This window comes from Neolamprologus multifasciatus, chromosome 16 (assembly GCF_963576455.1).
Source record: "Neolamprologus multifasciatus chromosome 16, fNeoMul1.2, whole genome shotgun sequence".
Lineage (NCBI taxonomy): Eukaryota > Metazoa > Chordata > Actinopteri > Cichliformes > Cichlidae > Neolamprologus > Neolamprologus multifasciatus.
Genome location: NC_140454.1, coordinates 15,222,437 through 15,249,422, shown reverse-complemented (window position 1 = coordinate 15,249,422; position 26,986 = coordinate 15,222,437). Strand labels below are relative to the sequence as shown.

At 40.3% G+C, this 26,986-nt stretch overlaps 1 protein-coding gene across 6 annotated transcripts in view; it reads right to left on the bottom strand.

The window, feature by feature from the left end:
• dcaf6 (ddb1 and cul4 associated factor 6) overlaps nt 1-26,986 on the bottom strand; it is a 60,625-nt gene that overhangs the window by 4,445 nt on the left and 29,194 nt on the right. The window contains exons 1-13 of one of the 6 annotated variants that reach the window (XM_085136404.1): nt 23,294-23,701; nt 17,227-17,288; nt 15,315-15,407; nt 13,844-14,029; nt 13,646-13,759; nt 12,335-12,470; nt 8,500-8,711; nt 7,151-7,244; nt 5,916-6,035; nt 4,817-5,167; nt 4,277-4,483; nt 2,629-2,688; nt 581-764 (exon numbers count right to left, since the gene is read on the bottom strand). In XM_085136404.1, coding sequence (XP_084992530.1) covers nt 581-764; nt 2,629-2,688; nt 4,277-4,483; nt 4,817-5,167; nt 5,916-6,035; nt 7,151-7,244; nt 8,500-8,711; nt 12,335-12,470; nt 13,646-13,759; nt 13,844-14,029; nt 15,315-15,407; nt 17,227-17,288; nt 23,294-23,390 — 1,916 coding nt within the window. In that variant the 5' untranslated portion in view covers nt 23,391-23,701. Of the gene's footprint in view, nt 1-580; nt 765-2,628; nt 2,689-4,276; nt 4,484-4,816; nt 5,168-5,915; nt 6,036-7,150; nt 7,245-8,499; nt 8,712-12,334; nt 12,471-13,645; nt 13,760-13,843; nt 14,030-15,314; nt 15,408-17,226; nt 17,289-23,293; nt 23,702-26,986 lie in introns of those variants that run through there. The other 5 variants (XM_085136403.1, XM_085136405.1, XM_085136406.1 and 2 more) reach the window with 5 other exon arrangements.

Here is a 26,986-nt window from a genome sequence, read left to right as displayed (position 1 = left end):
CTTGAAAATTACTCATACTTATTTGAGGAAAAAGAAAAATATGGGAAGACACAAGTATCATGCAGTTACCCCGACTATAAGGTAACTCCAATTGAGTTACCTGAATTTGAAGTTGCACTGGAGACCTTTGCTTTTCATTCTGTCTGTAAACAAGACAGCTTGAAAAGTTCTGAATGAATTCTGATAAAACTCTGTCAGGGTGTAAGGTGGGTTCATGTTAACTCTCCATTAAAGTTTGGCTTACATCCACCAAAGTCTTCACTGTCAACTTATTGATTCATTTGTCATAAAAATTTGACAAAAAGCCTGATAACTTAAAAACTATGATTCTCACAAGCGTGGTGTGTGTTGTCAACATATACAAACGTATACAAAGCACCGTATGAAGATTTAAATGATCATGTCAACCTTAATTATCTGAAGGTCAACATGAGCCAAATTAAATTTTATTGTCATTTATTGTATTGACATACAGGTATACAGAGGAGATATGAGGATTATAAATATGAGATTATAAAGTTCATCCAAGTATAATGTCACATTCGACCTAGGAAGCTGACACCCACTGGCCATCACTCACCACTCATCAGTGAAGTCCAGTTTGATAGTGCTGGTGGTGGTTCCCTCTGAGCTGTAGTGCAGGCTGAGGACAGGCTCTGCTGCACTGGGTCGACTGGTGGAAGTGGAGGTGGAGATGGATGGGATGCTGCTGGCTGGTGCAGCAGCAGATTCATCAGCAGGTGAAGCTGTAGATTCGGCTGCTACTGAGAGAGGAAGAAGAATACACACAGGCAAAACAAGCAAGGGGGGCTTACTGAGACGCACTGGCTGTACAGACTAAAACTCTGATCAAAAGTAACTCTTCCTGTCGTTTGCAGTGTGCAGTTGGTCATTTAAAAACACACCACAAATATGCAACTCTGTGTTGCATCCATTCCCTCTGATAAACAACATTAAACAGAAATGGGAACATGCAGCAAACGTTAGACAAAAACCACAAATGACACGTCGTAAAAGACACGTATTGACAGACAGCCACAACAGCAAGACACAAGACGCACACAAACACACACATGTCAAAGGCCCTAAAGGGTCATTACACCCGTTAGCTGCTAGCTACACTGAAGAAAAGGAACAGGTTTCCAGGGAAGATGAAAATTTGAGCTGGAGGACAAAGAGGGACTTGTTGCTAAGATGCTAAATGCTATATCTCTGTCAGTATGCACTGCCAATAATCAGAGATGTAGTGCTTCATATATAAAGCTATACAGTACACACAAAGTAGCTTGATATTATACTGTTGGTGTTGTATATAAAAAGTATTATAAATACCTCTGGACTCAGACCTTTGTCCTAGAGTAGTTAGAAAAGTTTTTTATTAGTAGTAACTGATTGGCTGCCCCTAGCAACCAGAAGGAAGTGGGTGGAGCTTGGGAGTGTGCCGATGGAGGATGATGTTGGCGATCGTGAGCAGTGATAGCTCCAATCAAAGCAATAATTTTCTGTAATTTCCCCAGTGATCCATTAACTTATCATCATTATTATGAGAGTCATATTAAAGTGAATGTGCCTCTCTCCATTTTCCCAGTTGCATCTCCGCACACAAACATCTGCAGCACAGGCGTGTCTGGGCATGCACATAGGCTTATGCCTGGCTTCTTAGAAGTCAAGTAAGTGTGTAAGTGTAATAGTTACACTGATCCACCATCGCGAAATGAGACAAAAAGATTTTTCTGACCCCCTTTTTTTGGCACATTGTGCATTATCTGGTGCGCAGTGAGGATTTTATCAACCATCAGCGATGCCAAAAGGGGACTTTACTACTGTGCAAGTTGTTGAACCCTAGAGCACTGATCACAGGTATACCTGCATATTCTAAAGCCTAGAATTACTAAGATAGCTCAATATCCAAATCTCTGATCATGCTTAAGATGAGCGTCATCCTCTTATCCTCTTTAAATTACAACACAGTAAAACGTTTAAATTAAACTGAATATGACATTATTTTTAAATGAAACAAAGCTGTGTAGATGGTCTACTCTGATCAAGAGAGATCAAGAGTGAACCATTGGGGCCTTTCAGGGTTGTTGTGAAGTGTTTATGTAACAACATATGTGCCTTAAAAAGACCATTGTTTTGCTTTGGCACTATACAAATAAAACTGAACGTTAAAGATGAAGCCACATTAAATCTGACTACCAATGCTAATCATTGCAAAGAAGAAATGTCAGATGTAGTAGGGCATTTTAGAAAAAGCTAAATATTGCACAGATGGTTCAGCAGAGAGCACTGAAATGTATATGTCTGAGTAATGCTTTTCTTTGTCATCCAGTTGAAGTAATTTTGGAGATATTGTTTATTACATTACTCAAAGCTCTAACTTCTTAAACAATTGTATTAAATCCTTTGGCCAGAGCAACAGTAACAGTCAGACACATCCACATCTGGACAGTAGAATATTGAACAGTAAAGCAGTGGATACAGAGAAAACAAAAACATGAAATCGATGGAGGACAAACAGTGGAGTGAGACAGTATGAGGGAAAGTGGTTAAGACAGAAGGTGGAGAAGACAAAGCGAGTGGCAGGGTGAGGGTCAGGGAAAGGGGTTGGGGAAGGGAAAGACGCACCCTGCTGTTCATCAAGAGTCATGGATCCCAGCTGTTTGTTTACCACAGACGAGGGGGAATCTGGAACACAAATGAGACCAACTAAACATTGAACAAAGAGGTCAAATGTGAGGGCTCACACAGTCAAGGTGCACACGGGTTAAAAACTTCTAAATCACGTTTAAAATCAATGAATAAATAAAAAAAATCCAAGGCCAAGCAGAAAGAGATTCACATCAGCCAAAAATAAAAAAGCTCCTTCATCTGATAACAGCTGTGATCGGTTTACAGAGTGTTGGGGAAGCTCAGTGAGAATCAGCGATTAGCAAGTCTGAACGGAAACATAAACATGATTTTCATGCATGCTTTTTACAGATGTGCAAAGAAATGTTTTATATCTGCCGTGTTATGTAAAACCTGGAAATCCCAACCATCAAGAAGTGCTTACTTGGGCTTGCCACAACAACAACAACAACAACAAAAGAAAAAAACCCAACAACATCTGTTTGGCTGATGGCTACACAACACACTTCTCCAAGATATCTGTGACCAACTAAAGCCAATTAAGTGAGAAGAAGCAATTTTAATATTGTGTCTACTGAACTGCACAATAACATGTTCAATAAAAGCTTTTATAAAAGATGCCTCATTATGTAAAGCCAGTTTTGTTGTGTTTTTTTAAAAATCGGTTTATATCTTTAATATTAAGGTTGTACCTACATTTTTAGAGAAAAGAGCTGAAAGTGAAAGAAGCTCTTCGGGTTAACTAAATGCTGTCACATTAAAACTGAAGCAGAACAAACTTAAAAAAATAACTTATTAATAAACATATATTACATAATCATTATTTGATTCGAGGGTTTTACTTTATTGCTTTGCACTCGTGCACAGACAAAAAAAACCTGTTAAATAAGCCACAAATTGTTGCAAATAGGAAAACCGAGCAATAGTTCTGCGGTCTTTCCGAAGCTCCTTCAGAGTCAGTCTGGGGACTCCAAAGTGGATGCTCTTTTGCTTATTTTCAATCCAGCATTTCAGAAAATTTGGTTGTTTTTTTTTTTTGTTTCAAGCATTTTAGTTCAACTCAAGTAAGTAACATCACTTATGTCTGTTTATTTTTTCTGATTGTCCACCGGCTTTTGAGTATCGAGACACATTTACAAAACAGGCAACACTAACTGATGAAAATAACCTTAATTTTAACATCAGCAGCAGGTGAAGCCAGTAATGTGACCTATCCAATGACATTGAAGGAAAAAAAAGGCAAGTTATATCATCAAACATGGTTGAACAACCATATGAGCCATGAGGCCAAAGCAAAGCTTCGTACCGTCTGGTGCCACTCCAGCAGGAGAGTTTGCAGGTGAAAACTCAAGCAACAAGTGGAAAGATGGAGTGAGAGCATTAGTGAGTTAAGAGCAAACAGTGGAGAGGCGACACACTGGACTCTGGAGTTTAGAGGAAGTAAGGAGTGAATAATAAGAGAGCGGGGAAGATCAGTGTGTGGTTAGTGGTCAGTGGTCAGTAACAGCAAGACTGGGTCTTTCTGGAGCCTCTCTACAACAGACATGGCCGTCTTTGCTTAAAAGGCGGGGACGGGTTAATGGCAGGGGAGCAGCCCTTATGGAGGGATTGCTGCAGGGTTGACGAGCTCGGAGGGGTGGGTAACCTGTACGAGGTTGGTTCTCAGGAGCAGCAGCGGCAGAGGTAGCAGCTCTTTGCAACTGTCTCTCGGGGGCTGCAGAGGAAGAAGAAGGTGAAGAAGAAGAAGGAGAAGGGGCCGCTCGCCGACCCCGTCCAGGTGGGTCGGCCAGCCGGAGCAACCTCTGCAAACGCCTACACACTAAACTTATGGGCAGCCGATGAGGACCATACTCTGACAAAGGGGCAGAGGAAGAGAGGAAGAGTGGATGCACGATTAGAAGACTGACGGAGGATGTGAGGAGAAGATTCAGCACAGAGAATCGGGCAAAAATGAAATAAACAAGCAGGAGGAGGAGGACAACAGGATGCTGAAGGAAAATAAAGTGAAGTGAGGCTGCTACTTGAGTGGAGTGGCTCCAATGAACACACACATACACACACGCGGACACACACACACACACACACACACACACACACACACACACACACTGAGCAGTTAACCCTCCTCATTGGACTGAAGGCTTACATGTGAACAGTGAGTGTGAGTGCGGTCCTGGTTTCTTACCTGAGAGTGCGGGCTCAGAGGTGGGCGTGGCCGTCGGCGTCGGGGTCCCGGTTGTGTCACCCTGACTCCGCTGCTCTGAGTCGGGGGACGACGTGAGAGGGGAGGAAGAAGTGGCCGAGGTCTCCACTGATGATGAGCTGGAAGGAGGAGGTGCTGTGACTGTTGATGATGACCCTGAGGAGGAAGAGGAGGTGGATTTAGGCATGGGCGCAGTGGTGGCCGCTGCGGGACTGGCAGGTACCTCTGGGGAGTCCGTCCCCACAGGCCTCTCGGGGGCGCTGGACTCCTGACTAGAGTCGCCTGTTGCGGCAGCTGGAGCATTCAACGTCCCCTCGGGACGAAGAGCTGTACCTGAAGACAAAAAATAAATAAAAAAATCAAGCAATGATTTTAGATTTTGGCTAGTTTACGGTTTATTATCACAGAAAGATTCTTAACAGTCAGTCTTACTGAAGTTTAAGCACATTAATGAGTCAATCGTCAACAAATTCCTCCATAGTGACAGTTTTAAGTGTAAGCCAGAGTGAGGATGTTAGGTCTTGTTAACGCAACATGAAAGACTGAGTGATTAATAAATTAGGTAATTCTTCCTGAAACGGATGTAAAAGAACAAGTGATGGACGACACCCTGAGACTACAAATAAAGCATTAAACATGTGAATCTGCTCGGTCTGAACTTCATGGTTTTATCCAGGAGATGAAGCTGTATCACAACCACTTCGTACATATTTTAGGATGTGAGTGGAGCAGAGATGAGACTGTATTTGAAGAGAACCCGGAGCAGAGTGTAGTGTCTGAGGTAAAAATAGTATTATTTTACTATTTTCATATATATTCAGTAGTGATGTGCATTTTAAGCTACGTGTGCATTTGCTGCCAAATGCAGTGGTCTGATTGGTCACATCTGTTCATTTGCACGTTTAAAAAAGAAAAAGAAAAAGGGGTGAATAAACAAGTGGCATTCTCATTACTCTGCACTACTTCATTTAGAAAAGCCAAACATCAGATCAACCTGACACACAGATCAAGTTCAAGACACAAATAAATAATTTAAAGACACTTTTTGGCCCGTTTGAAGACCGGAGTATTGAAGCCTCACCTCGGGGCCGCGTTTGAGGTCGGGTTCCTCTGCTACTCTGGGCTTCACTGGCCTCCTCAAACCACCGGGACAGCATGTCCGACATCCTCTGCATCAGAGACACGTTCGGACTCTGCTCCCCTGGAACAAAAAAAGGAAAACGTTTAGATCCTGTCAAGCTTTTCCATTTGACTGATCTTTTTCTTATTTCTGAACAAAATAAACCACAGTAACAAAAAAGATTAAGCAACTACGTTAATCTATGGTGAAAAAACCTTGCGGCAGGAGACCGCTCCAAGTCATTTGCCTCAAAGTGAGGTTTCTACTCCCTCTGACCCAAGCAAACTTTGATACACTATAATAAAGAAGTTCAGCTTTTTACACACATTTTCACCTGACTATGTGAAATATAAGCTGTTACTATTGCCCCAGAGCTTTTTTACCATTTTTCAACCCAACCATTATTTTAGTTGGATGTTTGTTACACTTATTGCTATTGTGTCTAGTTTGTTTTCAGACACGAACCCCCACTCTGCATCAACTTTATCAACTAGATCAACTTTAAAGGAAACACTTTAAATCGGGTTTACATACTCTGAGCTCCAGTTAAGTTTAAAAGGTAAACTTGATGGATGCATCAAGAGAACTGAAGCTCAGGAAGAACAGCAGGACGTCCAGAGGTCAGGTTGGATCTACGAGACAGTGAACCCTAAAAGCTCAGATGTATTATCAGTGTGAGTGTCTGTGCCAGAGAGAAAGCATCAAAGAGAAAAAGTGCTGTATGAAAGTGCCCGTTACCAGGTGAATGTAGCTTGTGCTGAAAGTGCTCTGAGTGTTCAATAAGATGGGAGCTGGGATTTAAATGCATTTACCACAGATCACTGCACTGTTGGTTCATAAGTTGCAGAGTTGGTGGTGAGACAGTTTTATGGCCTGATTTCTTCTTCGTCTAAGATTACAAAATCAATATGGGGAAAATATATTGCTAAAAATGAAGGAAACGCTTGAACAACTTTAACTTTTTGGTGTGATTTTGAACCCAGTCCTCAAAGAGGACTGAATGCCAGTCAAGATTTCCAACTTGAGGATTTTGTTCCTAAGAGATCCAATGTGTGATGCAAGTGTTCCCTTAATGTTTTGAGCAGTATATAAAAATATATTTTGCAGGTTGGAGTCTTCTCAGAGTTTGTCAGAGGTCGGACCTGTCATACGAGACCGTCGCTGTAGACGAGCAGGAGCACATACTGTGATCTTACCATCTCTCTCCCTCTCGCTCTCAGGGCGAGCTCGGGGTCCAGTGTCAGACCAGTCACCTCGTAGACGGAGGCGCTTCACTGGAGGCTGCCTCAGCTGTGGAAACACACACACATCCACAGAGATTAGCAGTTTGTCAGTCAAGGCATGGTCAAAAATAGCTGCGCTGCCAAAGCAAAACACTACTCGTCTCTATCAGTGTCCTCTTTAAAGTGTTCCCCCCACCCCACCCCCTCCTCCTGGCAGCATGACTGAGGTTGCCTGCCACTTTCCAGTCCCCCTGGCTGCAACAGGCTGAGAGCCAGAAATAGGAAAAAGAGGTTCTTAGAGCAGGGACTATCCACCGCTTCAGTCAGGAAATGTGTGGACAGGTGGTGAAAAGGAGCAGAAGCTGAAAGACAGTTGAATAAATCAGATAAAAGGATTAAACAAACAAGGTCGCAGGTAGAGGAAAACAGAGGGGGTAAGGAACACTGCTCCTCGCCTGCCCCAAAATCAGCCTGAACTATTTTGGTGGTTTGAGGAACGCTGCCTGCGTCGCTCGCTGTATTTGGAAAGGAATGCGTGTGGTGGTTGCATCTAGACACAGCTGAACTTGCCATGGCACCGTGATCCAGCACATTCGGACACACGTGAAGACCACCACCGAGCGTAAACACGCAGTTTCCTTGATTGTTCAGTTGTTTGAATCTCAAAACTAACAAAGGAAATCTAACTAAGACCCAAACAGATCAGGCAGTAATTCATGACGCTGTTTCCATCCTCAGTGCGTTTCTTCCTTCTTTGTATTGGGTTTGTTTTTCCTCAGGGTCATTTTCTCACCTCCCTGCACTGCATCAGCTACCAGAGATTTAGCACTGATGTCTGCAGGGCCCAGAGGAGCAACAACAAGGTCAGTTCTGTTTACAACAATCGGTCCTATTCGCCCCCAAAAATCAGCCGCATGGACACCTCCGCTCAGCCAGACGTGATTATGTTTATTTTCTATAGAGTCAAAAGGCCGTTAGCACTCTTAACAGGAGACATAACATGTGAGGCCTCCATTAACCTTCTCTGTACATGTTAACTTGAGATCTACACTCCAGTAGTCAGTCAGCTGATCAACAAGAAAAGACAGACTCTTGATTGTTTTGGGTATTTTACCCATTTTTTAAAAAGTGGTAAATATTTTTGGATTTTGCCTTAGACTGACAGATAAGGCAGATTTTTATTTTGTAGATCAATTATTGCACACTTGGAATAATGGAAAACTGTCTAAATGACAGCATAGTGTCTGAACCGATATAAACCTTTAAAAGACACCGTTTGGGAGAAAAGAATGACAGAAGAAAAGTTCCCATTGGGATCTCACCTCCTCTCTCCTCTCCTCCGACGGGCCCTTGAGCTCTCGAGCCTGGTCATCTTTGGGATCGAACAGGTAAATGTAATCGGAGGAGTAGCTGACCAGCACCTCCTGACCGTCCTCGCTGTAGCAGAGAGAGGTCACTCTGCACGACTTGTTGGACAGGTGAGCGGGAACAAACCGAACACACATGCCCGTGGTTCCCCGGCCCATGTAATTACCTAAAAAAAAATGAGAGAGAGTGTGCAACTTAGCCAATGAGTCGGTGAACAGGATTCTTAATTATATTTGTGGATTTGGTCCAGACGAGTCGTGGATTTGTCTGTTTACTGTGCTGAAAAACAGTTTGGTTTAGTTCTACATTTTTGACCTGGGTCAGAACAATCTAGTCTTCACCACTGGCTTCACTGCACACCAACTCTGAGGTTTCAGGTTGTTTCCCACTATATTGCGATACTTGGCAACGTTGCCGTCTTTCACTATTCCTCTATAGAATCCATAGCCACTGCCTTTAGAGCTGAGGAAAGGGTTACTGATGTGATTAGATACACATCCTGTCAGTCAGTTGGAATTTGGGTCAGATTTTAACCCTTTCCCTTTCGTTCAAGCCACACAACTCACCTACTTGAGACTCAAACTCATGTGTTTTAAAAGGAATCCTAAAAACATCATTTTAAAACTCAGTTACAAAACAAGAGCTGGCGAGCTGAGCTTTACTGCCCATTAGTCACTGGAGGAGTCAATATAATCAAGATGAAAGGTTTACCGTGCCTAGAATTGGATGTCTCAAGACCACTTTTACGTGGTCTTGGTCTTGTCTTGGTCTCGACGGACTTTTGTCTTGGTCTTGTCCGAACAACAATGCTGATATTTTTAGAGAGTCTTAGCTTACATTTCATATTTTCAGTTGTTACCCTCCACGGCTAAACAAACTCTCTAAATCGGTTTCAGTTGTGTACTGATGAGCACAACAATGGACATAAGGAGCTTCTTTCAAAGAAAAAACTCAGGTAGATGTTATTTTATATATTATGCTTTGTATATTATTCAGTATATTTCTATGCAAAAACTAGAGGAATTTCAATACACAGCAGTATATTCACAGTTGAAACCAGATGTTTACATACACTTTAGGGAGAAAACATAAAAACTTTTTTTTTACTGTTAAACATCAATTTAGAGTAAACTTGTTTTGTTTTAGATAAATAAATGCTGAAATATCTTTTGAATTAGTTAAATGTCAGAATAAAAAGAGGGAGCTGTCTATTTTAATCACTTTCATCAAATTTAGGAGCACATATACATTACGTTTATTGCGTCTTTAATTAATAAGAAAACTCCAGACGATTCCATTCTGAGCTTAAGAAGCTTCTGATAGGTTAGTAGAGTCCATGTGAGTAAATTGGTGGCACAGCTGTGGATGCATATAAGGCAAAACACAGAGCCTGTTTCTTTGAAATGGGAAAAATCAAGAGATGTCAACCAAAACACCAGGAAAAGAATTGTGGAGCTCCATAAGTGTGGCTCAATTTTGAATACAATTTGGTGCCATTTGCAATTAAGAAATACAGATAGTTCCTCTCTTTACTCTTAAAGTTAACAAATGTGTTTTTTTATATTTATCAATCTAAAAAAATAAACATTTAGTCTGATTTGATGTTACAATTAAAAAAGTGTTTGTGTTTTTATCTGAAGAGTTTGTAAATATCTGGTTTCCACTGTATATTTGATGGTGTTGGTGTTTGGCTTGATTATCAGCACAAAGAGGGAGATGGAGAATGAGGACAGAACAGAGATGGAACAAGATCAGGTGAGACACAAATGGTTGTTTGCCAAAACTCATCAGAACATGTATCTAGTACCTAGTGTAACTTTTTAGATACCATTTGTTACTTTTCAAATTCTATATTTATTAAATTATGCAGGCTTGTTTGCACAACAAGGCTAAATAATTATATAAACTTTTCTGAATCTAAATAGTGTACTTTGGTAGAATTAAAAGTAGTTCAAGGTGTCCTGCATATGTGATTTTTTTTTCCTATATGAAGTCATTCTTTTATGAACAAAACTCAAAACAGAGCCTAATAATCTTTCAGTCATTTCTAGCCTCACTTAATTTCCTTTCGCTGCTCAGCTCTCACACAGTGGCTCAGCTATGCCCTAATCCATCCATATTGTGGCCAATCACATGCGAGGATATAGGATAATATCATTATGTGAAAAATAGAGAGGGGTTGAGAGATGCGACAGTCAAGTGGAGCATGCGTCTGTCCTCTCAGTAAGTGAGTGAGATAGTAGACAGCGGTGAGGAGGGCTGTGCGAAAGCAAAAACGCTTAAATATGCCTGACACCTGTAAACGTAGCAGTATCTGGCTGCAGTTTAAAAACTTTTTTTGCCTCGGTCTTGGTCTTGGTCTCGTGTCGATTTGGTCTCGGTCTTGATACCCTCTGGTCTTGGTCTCGGATTAGGCGGTCTTGACTACAAGTCTAACTGTGCCATCCCCGTGTCTAGAGGTACCCAAGTCTATTGGGCAGCACGAATGGCCAAATTAATAGACTATCTGAGTTAGCAGGGGATTGGATATCAATCCAGTAACTGTTTTTTAAATGAGATCAACAAAGGCCAAAGGAAAACAACTTCATATCCTTAACCTTGTTGTGGAACGCACCTTAAAAACCTGATTCCAGTTTAGAAAACCTGTTTGCATCAAACAGCTATGCTTCGTTTCTCCTGTGGACAGTTGTCTTTTCTCGTTGTCTCAAACTGACGTAGTTTTCAAATTTGCCACAAAAATGGTCTGTATTTATTTATTCACTTTCTTAAGGATGTATTTGTGTTATAAGGAACACTCGTTATTTCAGGCATTACACAAAAGTTATAACAGTCCAAATGACAGTTTTTCAGATGCTCATAAATATGAATTTTACTCTTCCATATTTGCTGGCCAATAATATTATTAGTGATATACTAGATATAGACCCCAGCACAAAGAGCAACGCATCTAAAATGTACAGTAGGATCCAGCGTAATAATCCACCCTCATTATCTAAACACTGAACTCCTGGTGGAAGTGTAGCAACACTGCCGAGAAATGGCCCGAAGACTTATTCAATAATTAATCAGACAAATCTCCATCTTTTAATAACTGGATCTATCGACCTGGTCACTATGATAACGAAGCTACTGCTGGTCTTGTTAGTGTATGTAATTGTGGTATACTCAAACTTATTGTTGAGTTAAGGAGAAAGGTCCATACTTCATCCCATTAATATCCACATCAATTTATTAAATCAGTGTTATTCTTTTTCTTTCTCCATTACATTTGTAATCTCAGTGGGTTAAGCGATAGGGAGTATTTAAGTGTTTTGTTTAGCTTTGTTTAGAAAAACTATGAATAAAGTTTCATAAAAAAAAAACAAAACACTTGTTGGCATGCCTCACCTTACCCTACTGTTTAAACAGCCTGTTTAAAAGTCTCTGAATAAAAACACTGACTTGCATTCTGTGTAGGAACAAAGCTCCATAAATACCTTTTATAAGCAGTTGTCAGAAGGATTTAAAACACACAGGAAGAAGTAAAAATACTCATGAAAGTATCTAAAAATAGAAATGTCCAACAAGAGACGAGGCACAGCACAGCAGGCTGGGACCAACAACTCAAAGGGAGATACTCCCCCCGCTACCTTTATGTAAATGAGAAACTGGTTGAACACTCAAAGCAAAAGCGGACATTGTAAGTTTAGTTTCTCCACCGCAACAGGCTGCGTTTACCTACACATTAACACAAGGATAACGAATTTGTGACGTGTAGAGTGGCTAAGTCCACCGTGCAGGGCTGCTTACCCGTCGCTCTTGTGCCCAGCATGCGTCTGTCATAGATTCGCACCGAGCTGTCGGAGCAGCCCACGGCCAGGTAGTACGGCACCAGCGGAGAAATTGATATGGAGGTTGCTGCTCTTCTGCAGTTTATCAGGATGTCCTGAAATGAAAGAGCGCAATGAGGTCTGGAAGTCACTTCTGCTCAGTAATGGCAGATATCACTGATTGAGAATTTTTTTTTTTTTTTTAATTATGTAAACTAATGTAAAACTGATGCCTGCAATAAATCCTGTGTTGATTCAACTGTAATCATTTTGAGTGGTACAGTTTTAGAAGCTCAAGGGGTGTTTCTGTTGCTTTATGAAACTTTATGAGACCACATTAACATCACTGGTCAGGCTAAAGATATTTGATGTCAAATCCCAAACTGCTGTATCACTCTGAAGTAGTTGCACCTAATAAAGTACCAACTGAGTGGAGCAACTGCACTACCAGGTCTGACTACTGCAGGCTGATGATGGGGAGGCAGAGGGGCCGGTGACACCAGCTGGTAAAACTCTTCTGACAGTTTTAGGGTAACAGGTTCTCATCTGGAGCACGAAATACAAGATGCAACATAATCTAGGAGGACACGGTTTCTCTCTCACACACACACTCATTTATCAACTGAAGCAGGCTGGTTTAAAGCCAAAGAAACCGCTTCCTAGAGGAGAGACCAAAAGCTGTTTGTGAAGAAAGCAGTGAAGTAAGAAAGGGAGGGGGGTCCATTATCAGTCCTGTATGAATACAAAGTCCAGTGAGCCATTTTCGAAGAGAGAGAAAAAAAAAAGAAGATATATCCACAAACTCTTATACACTAAACACTGTGAAAAACTCAAGGTCAAGTTCCTCAAATGGGCTATATAAAGATTATTTATATAGCTCAATGAAAACAACAGTACAATATAAACTTATATACCCCCAGGAAAAGCTACACTAAAATCCAGAAAAAATAAGCTCAATAAATGATATTAAAATATAATAAAAACATTTTAAAAAATGTCACACTGGAGCCAAAACCCAAAGAGAATAAATGCATTTTTAATAAAGACTGCATCGACTAAGCTGTGCAGACACAGAGAGGGAGATTAATCCATAGATCTGATAGTGTTGCTGCAAAAGCTCGATCACCTCTCTGTTTTAATCTGGTTTTAAGGGCACCTGCCAGGGTTTCCACAACAAAATGATGGTTCTTCAATCGATCCCTCCCCAAAGCTACAAACACATTGATCCTGACCCTGACTGATGATGAATCACAGACAGAAAAAAGACAAACATCACAGATGTCACCCGTACATCTTTGCAGTCTTCTTTAGTGCAGCTAGTTTTCATGCGAAGGTCAAACCATCGCACCGTGCCGTCCTCCCCGCAGGACAGGAACGTGTAGGGGTCGTTCGGTACCGTCATAATCTGAAGAAACAAAGTGAAGCTTAGAAGACAGGAGGGTAACGAGTAAGAGAGAAACCCTTTTCATCAGCTTCTGTGAATCAGCACCTCATAAGCGGTTCCATAATGGCAGGTGAACTGACACTGTCTGTTGTACTCGGGACTCTTCTCAGTGTGGGTGTAGTAGATGATGCCGTCTCCAGAGCAGGAGACAATTTCCTGATCGTTGGTGTGGGGCATGAACTTCGCACTGAAGATGTTTGCCCGATGACCTGAACGTATAGACTTCTTGACCTGAAGCAGAGAAGAAGAAATGCATGATGACAGCTGCATCAGAGGGGATGCTCGACCAGAGGCAGCAAATCAGCTGATGAAAGAGTATAAAATGTTGACATCTTGGGGGTTTTTGCACACATTTACATAATTTTAGACACTAATGTGTTCATTTGTAGTATTTAGAGTTGCTGGTAAGTGGTCTCTGGGAGCAATGCCATGCTTTTTCTGACTGTTTCCAATCTTTGTCTAAACCCAAGCTGAAGTCAGGTCCCTAAGTATTTGGACAGATACCATTTTTGCTGTTTTGTTTCTGCACACTGCCACAGTGGAAGTTCAAATAAATAAAGATGTGACTGAATTCAAGGTGTTTAACAAAATTATTGCATTTAGCAATTACAGCCATTTTTTAATATGCAATTGGCAGCTGTTTGTAGCTTTTTATTTTATTGCACTAGCAATAGACCAGACATACATTTCCATCCTGCAGTTACTTCAGTTTGGCATGCTGCCTAAAAAAAATCCAAGTTGTTTCCATAAAGAAATTAAAAGAAAGACAAAGAGGCCCAGCATGAACTACACAAAGACAGGAAGGCATACTGGGATTATTTAGCGGTTAGCCACAAAATGTGACTCTGCTGCTAGGTTTGGCGTTTTGTTTTGTTTTTTTCCCTTTTCTCCTCATATGACATCATTTGAAAGTCAAAATATGTCAAAGAAAGAGAAACCAAGGGAACCACAGAAACTTCTCTTACCACTGTTGTAATAACAAAGATGAAAACAATCTCAAGACTCTCATAGATTGTTAGACACTTATGTAATTTTAATGTTTAAGAGTTAGTGTTTTATGATGAATACAGACTCAAACTGGAGACTCGGCTTAATTTAGATCAGGGGTGGGCAATTCCAGGCCCCGAGGGCCGGTGTCCTGCAGGTTTTAGATCTCACCTTGGGTCAACACACCTGAATCACATGATTAGTTCATTACCAGGCCTCTGGAGAACTTCAAGACATGTTGAGGAGCTAATTTAGCCATTTAAATCAGCTGTGTTGGTTCAAGGACACATCTAAAACCTGCAGGGACACCGGCCCTCGGGGCCTGGAATTGCCCACCCCTGATTTAGATGAACCTAACTAGACAACTACACAGACCAGGAGATCTCCTACCTCTATATTAGATAACAGTTACATTTATTTATTTTTGTACTGTTTTATGGCTAATTTACCATTTATGCAAAGAATAAGAGTTAAAAATGATCAGTTTGGTGTTCCTCCATAAACAATGTCAGACACATTTGATTACAACCTTTTTGTTGTAAGGGTTGGTGATGACCAGGAAGGTATCGTCCGACCCTGACAGGATGTATTCGCCCGTGTCGTTCCACGATATAGTGTTGACCTGAGGAGAGATCAGAGAGAGCGCTTACATGGTGTTTACACTGACAAACGCAAGTTAAATTCCGACATCCATTCATTCCAGCTTCATAAATGTGACGACTTGCTGAATTTCTTCATTTTATGTAATACGAGATTGATGTAAAGCAAATAGTTAAAAAAAAATAATAAGAAGAAACTCAGTCCAGCTCCAAAATGTGGACACGTGAGAGAGGATTCTGCATGACGAATGTGAATTACTATCAGAGAAGCAAATAACAAGAAATGGCATGTCCCTGCACAGAATTACATTTATATTATTGTCTTTTCTGTGCTTGTTAAGCATCAGCAACAAAGAAAATCCCTGAATGCCTTTGCTTCAATCAGTAAGAAAATATGGATGCCATTGTCCAATTCAAATTAGGTTCATTAACAGTTTGATCAACTGAAATAACCACCAACATAAGGCTAGAAAATGAGTTAGCTGTGGATCTAAGGAACAGCAAAAGAAGAGTGGTGCATCAGGTCAGTGTTTGCTGTCACTCTGTGGATCAATATTTCATTAACACCTGCAGCCTCCGTCAGCGCCTCATCGTGTCAGACTGCCTCTGCTGAGACATTACACTGTGTGTATTCCTACATGCAGACCTCACGTCTGAATCAGTTTTTTAACATATTTGACTATAGAATCATCTATAGTTAGATTTGTGGTGGAGTGTAGGTGAGGCCCCTCCTCACCCAATGAAAGATTAACAGATGGTGACAGATGAGGCAGGAAATGGAGTTATTTATTTATTATGATGGCATTTTTAAACACAGGGTAGGGTTAGCATCTCGTGTAATGTGGTACAGTGCAGAGTCAGAACAGGTCAGGTATCTCACGGTGTCCACTGAAAAACTTCTGTAACTCCAAGCTTAAAATTTCTATAATAAAAGTAATCAAAGTATTCACAATAATTCATATTCACTAATATTATTCTTCTGATGCTAAAATCTGCTAAATTGACACATTTTAGGTGGTGCAAATAGAAAGTCTTTATCTGATTAACAACTTAAAGTGGACTTGTTACACTTATTGTTTTCTGTCACATATACATTGTTAAAAAGGTGGATGTTCATATTGGCCATGGCCAAAGCCTTAAATAGTGAGGTCTGTGTATATACAAGTAATCCCTATAAGCTTACAGCTGGGGTTTCAGGCTGCTCTGAATGCTGTGTTTCAGACTGTTTTTTCCACTCTTGGATGTTTTAATGTCAGGATGTCTGATATCCCTCATAGACTGACAATGAGCACAACAGCCCCTGCTTGTTCAAGTCATCTGTTTATAAGAAGCAGTCAATCAGTAAAGGAGCTAAAACGGCTCATTTCAGAACATGGCTGAAGGCCAAGTATAGCTAAATAAAGATTATTTTGAAATGAATCATACAAGTCTTGTAGAGTCCAAGACAAAAACAAAACATACACCGTGTTAATACAGAAGCTCTTAGCTACTTAACTAAACGCAAACTAACATATTCAGAAAATGCAATAATAATATCTCAATCATTGTGGCTAAGAGCTGCACTTTAATGCAGCTCTCCTGAGACCTGCATGCATGCAATGCTTGTTGTGGTGTCTTGGACAGGCTGATGTCCTGGACACGCTGATGTCCTGCCCTGTAGTGTGACAGGACGTGTGACTGTTATGTCAGCTTCAGGTTTCTCAGAGGAATTAACCACCTGACCTGATCTGATCTGTTTAAGGCTCCACCAGCAAGCTGAGAAAAAGTGACGTGGCGTGTTTGGCAGGGAGAGGACTTCAACCAATAAACATGAAGAGACGGATAAAAATGTGGGGCACTTACGCAGCCATCGTGTACGTTCAGTGTTGCTTCGAGTTTAAGCCTCTGGACAAACTCTCTTCTACCTGTGAAAATATAAACATGTAGATTTGAGAAGGCTGTCAAGCTTTAAACTTTCATTTGAATCGCATTTATCTACCAGTCTTCACTTAAGTGCAACAGGAATAAAATGTCACATTAAACAGTGGCTCTGTAGCTTGTGTTCCATTATTCATGCAGTGGAAGCCACTCTGCTTCCACTGCATGAAACAAAACCGCTCTGCAATAAGACTCAAAATACAGGAACAGTGGTTCGATAGTTCACAATGTCAACCCTTAATATTTTATCTTATTTTTGTGAACATCTTTCTATTGCGACTGCAGGACACACACACACACACACACACACACACACACACACACACACACACACACACACACACACACACACACACACACACACCCTAAGATTTCCCAGGTGTTTGATTAATTTAGCAACAAAATGACGTTTAACTGGACGAGAAATCAATTCAAATAGCAGATATTAAAACACCGTTTTGGAGTAAGCGACTTTAAAGCTTGACGTGATATTTATTGGTAGTTCGACACAAAGAACAGAGACGTAAGTGACCCGGAGGCATTTGAAAGGTTTTACAGGAGGGGAGGTAAAGAGGACACAGTAAAACAAAAAGAGATCAAAGAGTCAAACACACAAAGGGGAAGGAAACTGAAGTAATTACCTGATTAGCAAATCACAGGAAGATTCAGGCCTCTGGATAAGTAGCAACAGGATGTATGCTCTTCAAAGCATGTGCTATTGTAACAAACAGCTTCAGGGTCAGGGTCTCACTTTCTAAAGTCATCAGTTTTGCAGTTTTTTCATTCAGTTACAATCACCGCATGACGAAGAGCAATATGGTCGTCCTGACAGATAAGTTAAAAAATTCTGGTTTTCTGATCATCTGCGTGCAAGCACAGCTGGATTTCTCACTATCTAAGGCATGTCGTCAACAAAAAGATAAGAAACCCAGATAAGGTGGTTATATTTGGCAGTCTCCTGGATCCAATAACATTTATCACACTGTGCACAGAGCACAGAAAGCTGGTATGCATCACAAGCATCTCCATCAACAGGTTCAGGCCGATAAGCGCACACCCTGAATGAGCCACACATGTCAAACTACTTCTATTAAAAGTCACACACACGGAAGAAGGAAAGAAGTTCAAGGGTGCCGTTGAAACGTTTAAAAATTGGCTCAACCTCTAATGGTGGAACCACTAATAAACTTCAAGACAATCACAGAGGAAATCCACAATAACGGTGGTAAGATCCACTCAAAGACAATCAACAACAATACATCCAAGGATTTGAGTGAAAATGGGAAAATACCCCTGACAAGGCAAAAAGCAGACACTGTAGTCACTTGATCGGGATTATTGTTTAAATTCTAATAATGTGGCAGTTCATTCATTATGAGCCCAATTTCTGTCAGTTTATCTGCCGTTCCCAACTTCCCCTCTATGAGTTTCACAACTTTGTCACTCTCGTTTTTTTTGACAAACACCAACATGGCTCACCATGTAGTAGGGCCTACAGGACGTCTACCTGGGAGGAGTTTGTTAAAAACATCTGCATGTTTGAATCAAATTCGATAATCACATCTAGGAGAAGGTGAGAGTCCAGACTAAAAGAAAGAAATGTTACTGGGAGGCCTGGAAGAAAAACGGCACAATCAGGACAATCCTGAAAGGAAGAAATAACCAACCTGTGCCTCAGATAAAAAAGGAAGAGACGCTTCGGATAAACCTGAATAACACGTTTGATATTAACAACGCTGACGTGGTTGTTTTAAGATCACACACGCATCGTGAATTCCTTAACATCCAATGGGAGCCAGGGCGATGTGTTTCACTGTCAATGTCAGCAAAGGACTACCAGAGAAAGCAGGACATTCCTTCATCATTGCAAACTGTCACTTAAAGGGTAAAGCCTGACAGGGAAAAGCAAACTGTGCCAAAACTAATGTCCTCATCCAGCAGCAGCAATCAGGCCACTGATCATTATTATAGCAGTACTGCACAAATGATGAGCAGAAACGGGAGCATCTTCTACAAGACGCTGAACAGCAATGTCGTCACATCCCTGATGGGGTGAGTGCACAGGCTCCCATAAGAACTGATCATACTTTATGGACTCTTCTTTGTCAGTCAGTGTGGTTGGACCAACTACTAGTCACCTAGATCCTCAAAAACTAAAACCCCATGTAACAGTAGTCAATAAACTTCTTTGTGCTAATATTTTTCTTTTATAAAGGTGAACTATTTCAAGAAGAATTTGCTGTCACAATTAAGCATTTATTGTATTAAATAAAAACATTATTCCAGTGTGAGAACGGCCTTTAAGGGAAGAAAAACAGAAATATTTAATTTTAAAATAAAGTAGCTGCTTTCCTTGTGTTTTCCTTTATATTTTTAACTACTTTAGTAATAATGAAATGACTCAGTGAGCTGTTGCAAAAGTCTGGTGGCTTATATACCAACAAGAGCCTTAACTTGCTTCAGCAGGTGTTATGAATGTTGCAGAAATAGTCTGAGAGTGATTCACTTCAAAAGCTTCTCTGATATCATCAATCGCAAGCACAGTCATGTCACCTATAAATGGATTAATGATGAGTAATGTACTAAGTACCATCATGCCTAAATCTGCAACAATACTCAGATTTGCTATCAGTTCACAAAATCAAATGCAAGACTTTTTACATTCTGTTTAAAAATGTTCACATATAAAAAACTGTGCAATCAAACTTGTCTCTGCTTTCTTTCAGAAAAATTGGTCTAAGTGGCTTCATCGAGCCTCGACCGCCAGCTTCCACTGAAGTTTTATAAAAGTTTTATGAGAGCACCTCCAAACCTGAGGCCTTGGTTGTCAGTTAGAAAAAGCTGGATTGCCCACTTGTTGGACCAAGTGGACGAGTCCAAGTATCTTGGGGTTTGTTTACGAGTGAGGGAAGGAGGGAGCAGGAGACTGGCAGATGGACTGGACCAGAGTCATACCAATCTGCCTCTCTGTGTAAAGAGAGCGGAGCGTGAAAGCAAAGCTGCCGATTTATTGGTCGATCAACATCCCAAACCTCACTTTTAGCCATGAGCTGAGGCTAGCGACCAAAAGAATGACATTGCTGATGCAATTGGAGGAAATGAGCTTACTTTGCAGGGTGGCTGGACCCTCCCTCAGAGCTGAATGAGGCACTTGTCATTAAGGAGAGACTCACAATGGAGCTGCTACTCCTCCACATTAAAAGGAGGCAGTCGATATAGTGCAGGCATCTGACTGGGATGCCTCCTGGCACCTCTTAGTTGAGGTGTTTCTGCCTCCAACTGGGAGGAGGACCCAGGGAAGATCAAGTACACACTGGAGAGATTATATCTCTGCCTGAACCACCTCACTTTTCGAATGCCTCAGTATCCACCCCTCAGATGGCTAGGGAGAGGGATGGCTGCTGCCCTCATGAACCAGACTCAGACTCGAAAAAGAGTGGTTGACTTTTGAAATGGACTAAGTTTGCCTGTTATTTGTTTTCTTTATCATTTGTTTGTAATTTCTTTTTTAAATGATTTTGTTCTTCTACCTATACAGCTTTTGTCAACAATTGTTGATTTTAAATTTTCTTATAAATAAAATGACTTAGCATGATGTAACTTAAGATGAGTAAAAATAGTAATTCCTAGTTATATGAATAATCTCTTAATCCAGCTGGATTCCATGATCTCAGGCCAATCACTTTTTAAAGCAGCAAAACCTCAAAGACCTTAAACATATAAATTCAGTTGTTTTAGCATTGTGTGACAATAGCATATTTTCATAACACACAGGCCAGACACAGGCTAAAAAACCCCACAAATAATAGTAATAATAATAATAAGAAGAAGAAATCATTCTGCTGTTTCATTTCATAGCCTGCATCCATGTCAGCATGTCCACATGCTTTTTGCTTTGCTTCCTTTTGTTCATCAGTTTCTGTAAGTTTTAGGCATTTCCTATCACAGTTCAGGGAAAACCCTACAATATAGAAGACTTTAAACCTCACGGGACGTTTCTCAGTTTCAGCTGAATACAAACCCCCAACTTGTTCCCCTCTAATGCTTCTTCTAAGCTAAATTTATCCTCCAGGAGCTGTGACCCACGCATCACAGCATGTATCCTCTACACGACAACAGCTCTGACTATCTCTCAGACACGCTAAATACAGGACTGACTAAACCTCTGAGGCACCTGCCCCACCTCTACGGGCTTATAAAGCCGTGAGGTACAGACTTTCTGACAGTTTTATCTCTCCGAGTGCACCACGGGCAGCATCCTCTGTTCTCCTGCACTGTCCTCTCACAACCAACACTGGAAAATAACTATATCTGCACTTTAAAAAAAAAGAAAAAAAAAAGACCTACCTTTATAATTTTTTATAATAATTTATCAATATAGCAACTTTCAGCAACCAGCACTTTAAAATTTATATTTTTTTTAAGTCAAAAATTTAAAATTTAAATTCCAGAGGACTTTAAAAAAAAATAAACAGACTGAAATATATGATAGAAAAATATCTCCCCCCCCCCCAAGTTTAAATGCATTTAATGCAGCAGCAAAGAGGAACGCCTTAAAATTCAATGATTACATTTCCTAGCAGATCAGTGATGAGCAGAACCAGAATGCTGTTTTTGCCTGCAGGAACCAAGGATGTAAGAAATAATCAATGCAGTGCAGCGCTGTGACACATTTTATTGACTGAAATTATGCAGTCCTATTACTTTTACTTAAAATCGCATTAAAACCTTAATAAGTTGCTGCATTTCATTCAGTGTGAGATATTTTCGCCTTCACCATTTCCAGATACTTACCTAATATTTATATATAATTTTTTGTGGCTACTCTTATTGTATAAAACCTGTCATTTTTCATTTAAATATTAATAAAGTAATTTTTCATTTAATACATTTTGTACCATTTCTGGTCCTTTAAGCTTGCTTCCAGTTTGGATATGATGCTACAACGCACAAAGGACGTAGTATTACTGATAAATGCTCACGTAGTGTAAAAATCATGAGTGCTCGAAAGTTGTAAATATAGGCAATTTGAATTGTTACCTAGATGTAATATTATTATTATAACATCTTTACTAGCTGGACTTATTTTCCTTGTGTTCCTTTCTTTTGTACAATTTAACCTTTCTGAGCCATTTTCCTTTGTCAAATGTAAACTCTTTGGTTATGTGGCGTGTTAAATGTTTTGACTGCTGTAACATGGGAATTTCTTGGCTGTAACGATGAATAAAAATATAATTATTATTATTATCATTATGTCATCTTAGCTCATTTATTTTGATAGTCAAACAATTGCAAACTAAACCATTTTAATTTCCTCTTCTAATCCTTCCCGGCCCTGCTGGTTGTGCTACTTTCAGCACCTTGTGGCCTTTTCACGCAGCAGTAATGACACATAGGTTTCTGTGAGTGTCTTGAAAAGAAAGCCTGATGCTGTCAGCACTTTCTACTGTAAACAGACTCCTGCCAAACTCAGAGCACTTTTATTTTTAATGCACCAGCCTCTCATAAACGCATTACACGATTGAACCCTGCTTTTATTGCATTATTTGTGCCATTACAGGGATATACTTCAGACTACTATATATGGGGGTGCCTTCTACAGATGATTGCACAATCCTGTGATTGCACTGAAATGAGATCTACACTGCATTTCCTTTGAAAAAGTAACATTATGTCTGTATGATGTGATGAACAGGCCCACACTGCTACAAATTAAGCACAAGTCTGAACCTCGTCTTTGTACTGTTTTAGCTCCTTCACTATAAATAAAATGTGCAGGCTATGTTTACACTGTGTAGGTTGGGGGGACGGGGGAGCGCGGATAGCGGCAGCTGTCTGTTATTAAGCAGGTAGTGTCTTGGACTGGGACACAGTCTTCCTGTCACTTCTTGTGATTCAGCAGCACACACACAGTCTGCAGATGCACACTGCTCCTACACGTTTCTTCATACATGTCAGCGTTAGCAGTAAAGAGGCATTGCTTTGTTCTTACCTAAATAGTTGGTCCTGATGGTGTTAGGCTCGCTGTATCCAATTAAGCGTTTGTTTACATCCCAAACGAGGTTGCCAGTGCAGGACATTGTGACCATATGTGGTTCTGAATTGACAATAACATTGAAACAGAGCTAACCCTTCCTCTTTTTTGATGTCGCCTTTTATCTCCCGTCGCCTCGGAGCAGTCCCTGCCCGTCGAGACGCCGTTGACGTTAGCTGGAGGAGACACTCAGTGTCCGCATTGCTGGAAGGGAAAGAGTCGCTCCTGTCCGGTCTCCGCTGTCCCCCCCCCTCCCCACTGAGCTGAAGCCCGACTGTGTTCCTGTTCTCCGTGCTGCTGCTAACTATCTGTCCTGCTAGCCTAGCCTGGTTTATTTCTTCAAGCGGTCAGCTGTGTCCAAATAACGCGAGAAACTGCGTGGTTGGCCACAGAGGGAAGGTGCGCTCGATTTGAGCACATTGAAAGCTGACGGGGCGGGTGCATCCAGTTTTTATTAGTATTTCTGTTAGTGGCCAAGTTAGCTTCAGGCTTGTCTCTTATTCAGTTATTACCGGTGGCTATGAATTGAATAAATGTCTTAACGATTTTTTAACAAAGTATTGACATCAGTGACATTTTGTATATGTATGTATAAAAGGGATGATAGATATTAGCCAGAAAAATGTAGATATCTTGGCATGGGCAATTGGAGCACAAAAGAAGTAAGAGAGCCAAAAGTATCTACAGTATACAGCAATGAACAATAAGTGAAAGATTTGTCCTGAAAAAGCGGGGGGCTGCAGCGCAGACCTGAAACATAATATAACCATAACTCTCAAGTAAGATAAAAAAAAAAAAAAAATGACATCTACGCGGTAAACAGGAAGATTTTTGAAAAATTGGTCTGGCCAGACACAGACGATGCAAACACAAAAAGAAAATATGATGTAAAGCTGTGGATTGATTTCCCTGAAAATATAAAATTTATACAAAGATATACAGCAGTATAACACAAAATACAAATCCAAAAACACTATATATCCCTCAGTTTTGCGAACATTTATTTGTAGGTACCTTTTGTTGCTGATACTTTTCCACTAAGTTTCTCAACGTTTTTTACCCAACGTCATCAAGATCGTAAGTTTGTATGTTCCCTATCTCCTCCGAGACAAGTGGAGCAATCTTAACCTTAGTTATCGTTCATACTAGGTTTTGCAATATTATTTTATAATTTTACACATTTGAGTTTCTTATATATTTCATTACTTTACTATCACTTACCACAATTTGTAATTTTATCAAAAAAAAATTTCTTAGACCATTTTGTGAGCTGATTTTGGTCCAACTGTAATTATTACAAAAGGACATCTTAACTGTATAATCAGTGTGTTGTTTATACAGTTAAGATGTCCACAACCAACAATGAAAAGAATAAAAATAAACTTTTGAACCTCTCAAGGCGCACCCTTGTAGTTTGATCAGGTGCTTGTCGGTTTACTTTTGTCTGAATGGCTGACACCCTTACCAAACGCTGAGTAAGTTTACATTTCTTAAACATACTTGCCTCTTAAAAACCCTCAATAAAATCAGAAATTCAAGTTGGTCTCAGCTGCTCTCCACTCTGGATTCTTTAATAATTGAGATTTCAGCGGTGACTCTGGCTGTGTCCCAATTTAGGGTCTGTACGCTTGAAGTACGCACTACACGTACTACGTACGGCGCATACTATAAGTACGAGAAGTGCGGAAGTGAGAGGCTTGTGAAATGGGACGGTCTAGCCCTTCGTTGCGCTGTTCAGGTTGCCTAGCAACCATGATACTAACCACGAGAAACGTTACATACAGCATTGTTTGACAGAAATGAAGGAGAAAAATGTTTTGTCATGACATCACTTTGATTAGTTGAGAATCTGAGGCTGAGGCCACGGGACTGTAAAACATGATTGTTGGGCTTCATTTCTGTACTGAACAGTCATTTAAGATTAGTTAGTAAATAACAATTAGCTAATGTTGTTCATGAGACTAAAATCATCTCACTGTGGTAATGTAAATATAATATGGCCAATATTATATTATTGTCAGATTATTATGATTGATATATATATATGTGTGTGTGTGTGTGTGTGTGTGTGTGTGTGTGTATATATATATATGCTTTAAAACCAAATTAACGCTGTAAGTACAAACATCACTAATGTCACACAACTTTGCCAACATGTGGCCAACAGCAATGTTTTAATGTTCGTTATTAAACATTCGCACATAATTAAGTGATGTCATGTTCAGTACTTACTTTTGACAGTTCACTCTTGGCCGCTCCCTTCTGCCGCATTTTGCGGCAAAATTATCCACACCCACCGCTGCGCTATGAATTGTGGGATATATCGGACCACCAAGCGTGCACCGGACCACGCTTGATATTTGGGGAAATCAACGGTGCATTTGGAGTATGCATTTGAAGTACACTTCGAATTGGGACAGCCGTCGTCGCGTGGCGGTGACGTAATCGCACTTGAAATGCGTACTTCAAGCGTGCAGACCCTGAATTGGGACACAGCATCTGTCTGATCTCAGTTGCCACGCACTCACCTTCTCCATACTTTGCTCGGACATAAGCGCTCTTTCAGACTCATTGAGTCTACCTGCAGGTTTCCTGGAATCAAAATGAAAGCAGAGAACAAAAATCACTCAAGAAATCTCATCCTCGTCACCAAGATTGTTGTGGAAAAATACATTGAGCATCGACCCGAACTGACTTTCTCAGATTTATCGAAAGAAACTTCAAACCTCTGCAAAAGGATCAACACAGCACGAACGGGGTTCGTACCAGCACTGACAAACAGGCAAAAATAATAACAGCTCCTCTATAGCCATACAGATACAGAATAAAGAAACTGTGAAAATGAAAGTGTTTTTGAATTTTATTTTCTGTAAATCATTTGATTTATTTAATACATTAAATATTATATTTTAGAGGCCGTTCTAATCTGATATTCCATTCTAGGCAAATTGACAGTAAATAAAACAAAGTACGCTTTTAAAACTTTTTTTTAAATTAATTTTTATTTGAATTCAATTCAGTTTTATTTATATAGCGCCTAATCACAACAACAGTTGCCTCAAGGCGCTTTCTATTGTAAGGTAGACCCTACAATAGTACAGAACCCAACAATCATATGACCCCCTATGAGCAAGCACTTTGGCGACAGTGGGAAGGAAAAACTCCCTTTTAACAGGAAGAAACCTCCAGCAGAACCAGGCTCAGGGAGGGGCGGCCATCTGCTGCGACCGGTTGGGGTGAGAGAAGGAAGACAGAATAAAGGACAGAAAAATGTTATAATGTAATGTGGTGAAATTATTATCAACCAGGTGGTTCATGAGACAATTATTTTAAAGTAGTCTGGTTTTAACATTAACAATGAAGAATTATAATAAAAATTTAATGCATCTAGGCTACGTCCACATGTACCCAGGTATTTTTGAAAACGCAGCTTTTTAGATGCAGGTGTCAGGTAAACTTTAACGTGCTCGTGAGAAAACCCTAGAGAAGAAATTAGGTCTCTTCAATGGGGCATTTCTTTTGAAACTTTTGACAATCACGTTGTCAATATTGTCTTGGCCATTAAGCATTAACTCCAGGACAGTGTTTGGATTTTTCCACTTTTGCTGGAGTTCATTGTATACTTTCACACTGACTTCTTCAGTGTTCTCT